At 45.1% G+C, this 10,243-nt stretch overlaps 1 protein-coding gene across 1 annotated transcript; it reads left to right on the top strand.

Moving 5' to 3' along the window:
• The first annotated feature begins 750 nt into the window (after positions 1-750).
• On the top strand, positions 751-7,598 carry DHCR7 (7-dehydrocholesterol reductase). Its single transcript, XM_009897450.2, has 8 exons — positions 751-764; positions 2,517-2,619; positions 3,506-3,728; positions 4,473-4,563; positions 5,210-5,423; positions 5,890-6,094; positions 6,308-6,439; positions 7,063-7,598. The coding sequence occupies exons 2-8, from the start codon at positions 2,525-2,527 to the stop codon at positions 7,525-7,527; spliced, it is 1,425 nt and encodes a 474-aa protein (XP_009895752.1). The 5' UTR covers positions 751-764; positions 2,517-2,524; the 3' UTR covers positions 7,528-7,598.
• Positions 7,599-10,243: the final 2,645 nt, after the last annotated feature.

Raw genomic sequence — 10,243 nt, 5'->3', positions numbered from 1 at the left:
GTTCCACGTAAACATACGAGAAAAGTTCCTCTCTTTGAGGGTAGCAGAGCACTGGAACAGACTGCTCAGAGAGGTTGTGGAGTCTCTGGTGGCATTCCATAGCCGCCTGGACACGTTCCTGGGTGATTTGCTCTGGGCGATCCTGCTCTAGCAGGGAGGCTGGACCAGATCATTACAGAGATATCTCCCGCTCCCTATCAGTTTGTGATGCTGTGACTCTGTGTCTAAAGTCTGCATCATGGCCCTCATTTTTCGCTGCCGTCAGCCTCCCCGCAGATGGAATTCGAACTTTATTCTGTACTAATCAGCATCCTTGTTCGTCTGTTCTCTTTCTTTCCAAATATTCGTTCTTGTAGCGGTCTTTCCCACGCGGTGACTGAACCACGCCAGCCGAGACCAGCACGGGCCGCGGCGCGCTGCTCCTCTGGACCTTCTCACAGGAACAGCCGCTACCGCACCTTGCCCTTGCGGTGGGAACGACTCCGCGCCAGGTCGCACCTGCCGCGCCCTCACTAGCGGCGCCGCGGCTGCCGCGCGGAGGCGGGACGCAGCGAGAAGCGGTCCCACGCCGTCTCCTCAGCCCATGGGTTGAGGGCGCTCCACCAATGGGGTGGCGCGGAGCGGGGCGCGGATTGGCCGGAATGGCGCGGCGGGGCGGGGCGGTGAGGTGTCGCGGTGAGGAGAGCGGGAGTGTCACTGGGACCGGCTAAGCGCCGCCGTGGTCCGAGCGGCAGCGGGCGGGCGGTACCAGTCAGCGGCCGTGGGTGAGTTCTCCGCTGCGCTGTCTCCGGGTGGGCAGCGGCCGTCGGGTGCGGCCGTGCGCGGGAGAGCTCGAGGGTACGTGCCTCGCTGAGAGCCATATTGGGAGTTGGCGAGGAGCGCGGTGGCGGAGGAGGGAAGCAGGGCCGGAGGGGAGCTACCGGCGAGCCAGCGGCTGGATCGGTGCCCCCTGGCTCTGGTGCTTGGGTTTTATCTGCGCCTCCCCCGCCCCATTAATGCCCTCCAAGGTACGCGTGTGTAGCATGAGGGGCCTGCCATGCGGGAAGGTGCTGCCTTCCCTGCCCACATGAGCTGCTGGACCCCTCCTGAGCAGACCGCTGCTCCCTTCTGCTCCCGGGCAGAACGCGGGATTCTGGGGGCCGTTGCACGCTAGCCAGGGATTTGCTTTAAAAATGTGTATTCAGTCAGGACTCTGCCTTACTTCTGTAGGGACAAACCCTCGAGGTGGGGTATAGCGTAGCTAAGGGCAGGAGCTCGCTTGCCTGTCCTACAGTACCTCCATGAGGTGAGCAGGTGAGATGCAGAGGTTATGGCCAGGTTCAACCAAGAGTCCAGATAATCAGGCAGGTTCATGGAGATGAGGCAGGTCAAGCTGGGAAGTCAGTCTGTAGGTCAGGGTCAGGTTCCCTGACTGCCAGGCTGGACTGTGGTGTGATGATAGTGCCAGGCCAAAGCTGGGCAGTGACCCCCAGCCCAAGCTTGGGGGTCAGGGTCAGGCCCAATGAGGAGAACCAGAGTTAGACACAGAATGGCCAGGGCCAGGACCATGGGGTTGAGGCTGGGCTGGGATGTCAGCAGGACCCACGGTAAGGTAGAGCAGAGCTCTGGTGCAGCTGGAGCACCACTGGGACAGGGCTTGAGAGACTTGGGATAGGCTGAAACAGGTCTCCTGCCCCATAGGCAAGGTCTGGGGAAGCCCTGGGCCAGTCTAGGCAGTGACAGTAAGGCCTGGTAGTGTCTTCAGGGCCCTGCCAGTGTGTTATATCATCATTTGTGTTTCAGTGGAAATGACTGCCAGCTTCTGATTTAAAACATCAAAACTTGAAAAGGTACAAAACTAACAACTATTAGCAAATTTCCTCCCTGCACAGCAAATTACAGCACTGCATGCTAAATGTTCAGGTTACGGGATGATGGCCTTGAATAAAATAAGTATTTGGGCAAAGCAAAATAAAGCTGTAATGCATGAGAGAGAATTAGGTTTTGCCTGGTAGGTTGTTCCCTGTTCCCACTGATCTCTGATTTAGATGGGATTATAAACTTGCCAGCTGCATTAAAGAAAACAAGAGAACATATATGGAGCAAGGGGGAAAGCACACAGTTTGCCACAGTCCAGTACAGGTAATATTACAACAATAGCAATTTCTCTAATTAAGGAGGGCACTTCATTACAAGACTTAATTTTCAGGGGTTTATAAGAATGTGGCAAAACGGGTTTCTTTACCTTTGCATCTCAGATGTAAGTAATGAGCCACATACTGTACAACATACCTTAATAGAAAGTCCCAGTTAGCAAGAAGTTTAATGGATTACTTCGACATCAGTGTTTTGATAAATATCAGACTATGAGACATTGAAGAGGATTTTTTTCCTTCTTACCTTCCTCCCTCAAATTTCTTGTAATCAGAAGGCTATATAATAGAGTTTTGGAGCTTCTATTTGTGTTTCTCTTCTGTAAAGCCATAAGAATTACTGAGAGCCAGCTGGAGTAACACAATGAATATTTTCTTCCATAGGGGACATCATGGCAGCCCATCAGGAGAAAAAATCTGACGAAAGAAAACGCAAAAGCACCCAGAATGATACTCGGACATCTCAGGCCCAGTGGGGAAGAGCATGGTGAGAGAAGCTGATGACCCTAATTAGTCATTGTGCTTCAAACTTACTCTTACAGATGTTACACTCCTTTTAAAATTCACTGTTAGTAACAGGTGGCTGCATTGCCCTTCTTTTGAAAGCTCAAGCTTGCTGAAGAAGACTTCTGCAAGGTTTTAAGATAGAGATCTTGCCAGATGGGCTGGGTTAAGACACAGTCCTCCTAGAAAAAAAAAAACCCAAACAACAAAACAGAAAGCAAATAATAAAAGCAAGTACAGTAAGTACAATTTGTAGTTCTTTCAAGGTCTGAACAAAATATTTCCTGAGAGTTGGAAAACAGACATCCGTCTGTGGTACTGCCAGCTGTTATCTCCTGCTGTAGCAAGATTTATGGCTCGTATCCCTGCTCTCAAAAGAGTTGTGCAAGCATTAGCAGAGTATTTTCTTGCAGCTGGAAACAGCCACTGGTGTTTATATGGCTTGCCATTACTGTCAGTGAGTGGAAGAACAAGTTCTACTCATGGCTGTCCAAGGTCTGTGTTTCCAAGCTCTGCATTTGTGAATCTTTGTGAATCTTTTATCACTTCAAACTGAATAATCTCCCAGTTACACCCATGACTGCCACCAAACCCAAAAGGTTGTAATAATGATCTGCTTTTTGGAGGGGAGATATAATCTTTTCTGTTGCTCTGGTCAACTAGCATAGTTTTATAGCAGTTTGTGGTAAAGAAAGTGATATTCTAAGTTTTTAATATCTATTTGACCCAAACAAATGTTGTGTCCTCTGAAAACATGTTCAGTTTTCATCTGCTTAGTCTGGAAGGTCCACTGAAAAAAATTGCCTGATTTAATCAACCACCACTCTGCCTGAAAGCTGGGAATAAAAATGCTCTGTTTTGGATTGCAGGGAGGTGGATTGGTTTTCCTTGGCCAGCATCCTTTTCCTGCTCATGTTTGCACCACTTATCGTGTACTACTTCATCATGTCCTGTGACCAGTACCAGTGTTCCCTGACTGCTCCAGTCATTGACTTGCTCACGGGCAATAAACATCTGTCTGACATCTGGAACAAGACTCCTACACTGACCTATAGGGCTGCTGGCATCTATACCCTTTGGGTTGCTTTCCAGGTATGTTGCTGAGTTATGATCTGGATGCAGTGGCAGGTTTTCTCCAGCAGCTGTTGGGTGAGTCCTTTGACACCAAAGATAAAGGAATGTTGCACTGGCATTTCCCCTTTGGTGTTTCTCACTTTCCATTGCATTTTGGAATTCAAATTAAGCTTATGCACATGAAAAAGAAATATGCAGGGAATATACATAAAAATATTCTTTATGTGGCATATTCCTTGATGTGGGCTTTAAGTAAAGGCAACTGGATAACAGCAATGCCAATTTGTTTCAAATGATGCATAATAAATATAAACACTGCAGAAGGGGTGTTGTTTTCTCTAGACAGGCAGTAAAAGAACATGTATGATGTATAAAATTTGATGTGCATTATGATGGATAAATTATGATTTACATTTGTAAAATGTCTTCACACTTTCCAAACTGCTCCAATTTGTTTTCCAAATTGGAAGACAAGTGATGTATAACACACATATAAAATAAAAGGATAAGGACCTGAATCTAGTTACCAACTGTCCTCCCCACCAAAAAGGGACAACAACCATACATGAAGTACATCTTTAGATTTGTCTAATAGTTTAGCTTAAATACTAGTCTAAAATCACAACAGCTAAATCTTGCCACGTTTGCTTGTACAATACTCAGTTGAAACTGCTGAGTGTTACAAGTGGGATATGTATGAAAGGGGTGCTATTTGCTGGGGTTTTGTCTGCTTTTGCTGTTAATACATTCTCTCTCTTCTAGGTGGTTTTGTATGTGTTCATTCCTGACTTCTGCCATAAATTTCTTCCTGGCTATGTAGGAGGTGTACAAGAAGGTGCTGTCACCCCTGCTGGTAAGGTCTTCCTCAGGATATATGCACACTATACAATCACTCACAGCAACAGTATTTCTGTACCTCCACTCTTCAATAACCCTCTGTATCTAGAGGATAAATGCTTTCACCTTCCTCATGTCTTTACTTAAAACAAAAAGGAATCCATGTAATCTTTTAGACTGAACTAGAGAATTTCTCTCTTGTACTGTTAGTAAAACTGTTCCATGTGGCAGGCACCACACTAGGAACAACGGGATTGTTCTGATGCTTTAAGTTGGCAGGGGACTATTGCCAGGGTGTGACAGTGCAGTTGCAGCTGATGAAGCTGTGCTAACCCTCAAGATCTGATCAAAATATATGATGTGAACTAAGTGTGAGAAAGGGTAGCTTGTTGCCTTAGTCCATTGTAGGGGGGGATTCTAAACTGACTATTTTGTGAAGCAAGAGTAAGGAGAAAAACTCAGCCTAACAAAGCCTGATGGTTACAGCAGAGTTCAATGAAACTCTCACCAAAGTGCCACAAGGTCATTGGTTGGGAAGATGAGGAGAGGGAAGTCATATCATGAGCACTTGGTTGAGCTTCTGCATATTTTATGCATATCTACATGCATAAGAAGCTGTATTAATACAGTGTCACTAACATTGCATTTTCTTCACACCTTAGGTGTAGTGAATAAGTATGAAATCAATGGCCTTCAGGCCTGGATCATTACCCACGTGCTTTGGTTTGCAAATGCCTATTACTTCCACTGGTTCTCACCCACCATCATCTTTGACAACTGGATTCCTCTCCTGTGGTGTGCCAATATCCTGGGATATGTAGTTTCCACATTTGCAATGATCAAAGGCTACTTTTTCCCTACCAATGCCAAAGACTGGTATGTGGTTTGCTTTTTTTCATCACAAGGGAATACTGGATGATTGGACAGACAAATGAGTGCTGCACAGAATAACAATAGCAGAATATGTTTTACCAGCACAGATGGACAGGACAATGTAGGACTGTGGCTCTTTGCTTCATTAACTCCATCCTCTGTGTTTCATGCTACATGTCCTGTGACTGGCAGCCTGAGTGTCACAGATACATCCAATCCTATTTGTGACAAATACAGAAGGTTAGAGGTAAAGTGTTTGACAGAGCTACCAAGAACAAACCAGGGTATCTCTGAAGCTGAAATTTGTGCCTACTAATGTAATGCTTTGGTTGGGTCAGTTCATGTTACATGGCACAACATAAAGAGGGCTTACAATTTTCATTGTCATTACATCACGTGAAATGTGCCATCAGAATAGTAATTCCCTGTATTTGTGTCTAACTGCACCTGTAATCCTTTGTGCTTCTAGCAAATTCACTGGCAATTTCTTCTATGACTACATGATGGGGATCGAATTTAACCCTCGAATAGGAAAGTGGTTTGATTTCAAGCTGTTCTTCAATGGACGCCCTGGTATTGTAGCCTGGACCCTGATCAACCTTTCCTATGCTGCTAAACAACAGGAGCTGTATGGCCAAGTAACCAACTCCATGATCCTTGTCAATGTCCTTCAGGTAAGTTCAGAGGAGCAAAGTGAGGAACCAGTTTACAAATAAACTGGTGTTGAAGGAGAAAAAGCTCCTTCCATTAAAACAGAACTTGCACCATTTTTCCAGGCCTGAGTGACCTCATTCAGTGATGAATGAGAACAGAAAGCTCAGGCTACTGCTGTTAAATGGGATGGCTGGTGACAGTGCTCCACTATTAATGTGACACTTCTGTTCCAGGGGATTTATGTTCTGGACTTCTTCTGGAATGAAGCCTGGTATTTGAAAACCATTGATATTTGCCACGATCACTTTGGATGGTACTTGGGCTGGGGAGACTGTGTTTGGTTGCCTTACCTCTATACTTTGCAGGTAAAAATGTGCTATGATAAATATGTGTTTGGGCTGAAAAGTAAGGAAAAACTTCCATTTTCCAGAAACCTCCTCCCCAGCAGTTTGATTTGTATCTTAAAGTGTTTCTGGACAAGTTGAATACTGAGTAGCCTTTACAATATCTTTTGTAACAATTGACTTGTAGGAAGGCTTACTGTCTGTCCAGGGACTTGACATCTTTTCCTCTCCTCCCCTCCTTTCGTGCCCTCTTCTGTTGTTGTCTATTGTGCCTGTATATTTTTCTACAGCCTCTCAGACCAGTTTTGTACTCCTGAATGTCGAGGGCTTTCTGGTGGGTGGTGGATGGGTGGGTGGTTGTGTGGTGTTTCATTGGGGTTTTTTCCTTTCTGTCCTGATTTGTCTATATCCTTGCAATTTGTCTTTTCTTGTTCCACCTGATAAATGCAGGTTTGTAGAGGGAGAGCAAGAAAAAGTAGGGTGCAGCATTTTCTGGAAGCTTTCCATAGTTTTACTGGCAGGGTAGATTTTTCCTGTTCTTTCTGCTTCTCTGTTCTGGGTCACTGTAGGTGAAGGAATTGGTCTGGCACCCTGAGGACATTTTTTAAGTAAATTGGTGATTGTCTCTCTTTTCTGCACCCCAGGGTTTGTATTTGGTTTACCACCCTGTGCAGCTGTGCACAGCTAATGCCATGGGGATCTTGATATTGGGCTTGATTGGCTACTACATCTTCAGAGTGACCAACCACCAGAAGGACCTCTTCCGTCGTACAAACGGCAACTGCAAGATCTGGGGGAAGAAGCCTGAGTACATTGAGTGCTCCTACATGTCCGTGGATGGCACCAAGTTCTACAGCAAGCTGATGACCTCGGGCTTCTGGGGCTGGGCACGCCACTTCAACTACACAGGAGATTTGATGGGCTCCCTGGCCTACTGCCTGGCTTGTGGGTTTGAACACCTCCTGCCGTACTTCTACATCATTTACATGACCATCCTGCTGACCCACCGCTGCCTTAGGGATGAGCACCGCTGTCTCAGCAAGTATGGGAAGGACTGGAAGCGCTACACTGCTGCTGTGCCTTACCGCCTCCTGCCAGGGATATTTTAAGGCTAAAACAGGATCCAGGGGCAAGAAAAAAGACATTTTTCATTTTGCTGGGTTTTTTTTTTTTTTGGAGGTGAAGTGATTTTAACCACAGGTTAAGCTAAACACTTTGTAAAGGATACCCATCAAGTTCTGAAGGAGAAAAGGTGGCTGGACAATAATCCTTGCTGCGCTGAAGGAATGTGCAGGCAGACTGGATTTAAAGCAAATTAAATGAGGCACTGAAATATCCTGGCTTTGTAGAAGACTCTTTCACCTGGATTTTTCCCCCCCTCTTCCTTTCTCAAAATTAGTGTGGAATCAAAGTGAAGTTGTATGTTTTGAAACTCTGAAATCTCCAAAAGCTGTGAGGGAGGCCTCAGTCTTCAAAGTAGCAGGGTCTTGCAACAACTTTCCAATGATTTTGGAGAGGAAGAAAATAGCTGTGAGATCTGTTGATAGAAGAAGTTGTATGATGTGGTTGCTTGTGACAGTCATAACTCAAGAGTCAGTGACTCCTCAAGGGAGGTTTTATTCTTTGTTGCTCTTCAAGAAGTTAACTGTGGAAATACTGAGCTATGGAACCTGATCCTAAACTGGGGTGTGGGAAGATTTTTATAGTCTAGTGCAAATATTTGTAAAAGCTGAGATTAATTGGTGTAGCTCCAAACTTACATTAGATGACAGAACCTCAGAAAATGGTGCTTGACCAACTGGGTATTATTTTGATACTGAAACCAAGCTTGCTTAGGGAAGAATATGTCAGTTTCTTCAGCGTGGATAGAAACCTTTGTTCTCCATGGTTTGTGTAAAACCTTATTTGTAAACTTTTAAAAAATAAATGCTTGGTTCCAAAAGAAGTTAAAAATACTGCTCCTTTTCCATCCAGCTCTGTCTTTTCTGATCACAGTTATCTTGCATGTTACCAGATCCAAAAGGAGCTCTTAAAAGAGTGTGACTACAGGAGCTGGTTCAGGAATGCATAAAGGAGAAAAAAGTACCAAGAAAGGAGGATCACAGTATTCATCATGCATCTTGTAAGGAACTGGGTAGTCATGTTTAAGGGTCCTGGTGGACAGAACGATGCCCATGAGTCAGCAATGTGCCCTTGTGGCCAAGGCCAAGGGTGTCCTGGGGTGGGTTAGAAGGGCTGTGGTTACTAGGTCTAAGAGAGGTTCTCCTGCACCTCTACTCTTCCCTGGAATATTGTGTCCAGTTCTGGGTCACTCAGTTCAAGAAGGACCTCAGGGAACTGCCTGAAAGAGTCCAGCACAGAGCCACAAAGATGCTGGAGGGAGTGGAACTTTTAGGACTGTTGGACCCCATCAGTTGCTGGCCTGCATTGCCCTAGGCTGTCCTTGACTTTGCTGGAGTAATTGGACAGTTCTTTTCTCCACTTCCCTGAGGCCCCACACTTGTGTCCTTTTCTTCTGTAGCCCTGGAAATTGCACTGACAGTTTGCTGCTAATGCCAAGGCCATTTAAATATTGCAAGATAATCTGGATTCTGTCACAGTAACCTTGCACAGCACAGTATGCTCCCTTCTCACTGATAAATCCTGGCTGATTAGTGGGAAAAAATGCCTATTTAAGCCCAGTAAAAATATCAGCACTTGAAAAATAAAACTGGGGAAATCTGAAGTAAAAAGGCAGTACTGTGAATAACAAGAGCATTATGTATTCAAATGCTTCTTTTAGGCCATTTCCATTACACCTCAGATGAGGCCCCATCCCTGAAGATCTTCAAGGTGAGGCTGGACAAGGCTCTTAGCAACCTGCTCTAGTGGAGGATGCCCCTACTGACTGCAGGGGGGTTGGACTAGATGACCTCTGGAGGTCCCTTCCAACCCAAACCATTCTATGATTCTATATGTATACAAGGATCTACATCTGGCTGGAAAAGAAGCTGCTGACTCCCTTCAGGTTTGTATTTCTGTAAGATTCACCCTAGCCTAAGCAATATGCCAGCAGTGCTCTAAGCAGTGTCCAGCTAATGCCACCCTATAAAACTGAATCATGTGAATGAGTATCAACTTGTTCATCTTCAGACAGGGTGATGCTTGGGTCATGTTTTGTTGTTTGCATGGCAGTGCTGTTAAATTTGTTTCCTCCAGAATGCAAAAAATACCCAACAAAACTCCAGCCCCAAACCAATATATATTTTTCTTTGAAGGATTTGCCTGTGTGTATTAGATTAACATTTGTCCTGATATTTCATATTTATGGATACTATGCTGATACTATACTGTCACTAGCACCTATAAAGTTCTAGGATGTATCTCTCTGTAGTGTGCTGGGAATTTCAAAGTTGGAATTGCCAATTTTGGTAAAATGGTATTTATTTATCTTGGGTTATAGCTAATGGGACAATACAGAAAAAGCTTCTGGTAATTGGAACTATTGCAGATTAGTTTGAGTGGATTATTGTAGAGGGAAAAGTAACAACTGCCTATTTTAGCAGGGATCAACAGGCTGAGCAACTTCCAGAATGCCATAGACCTAAGGAGAAGAGAATAAATCACAATCTGCTGGTGTATCACCATTTCAGATTGTCAATATTTAATTTACAGGTGGAGGGAAGTGGGGAGAGCTCATCTGCCACTATCTATAGGGTGGGAGGATGCTTTCCCACATGGAAAACCCCTGTCTCTAGATAGCATCACAATACAACAGCACTTCTGAGACCAGGGCTCTGCAAAGCTACTATTCAGTTCATTCCCATCCAGCCTGCTTGAATGCTG

The sequence above is a fragment of the Dryobates pubescens genome, chromosome 22, assembly GCF_014839835.1.
Source record: "Dryobates pubescens isolate bDryPub1 chromosome 22, bDryPub1.pri, whole genome shotgun sequence".
Classification (NCBI taxonomy): domain Eukaryota; kingdom Metazoa; phylum Chordata; class Aves; order Piciformes; family Picidae; genus Dryobates; species Dryobates pubescens.
Note: the sequence above shows the minus strand (reverse complement) of the source record. Positions and strands in the feature narration are given on the sequence as shown.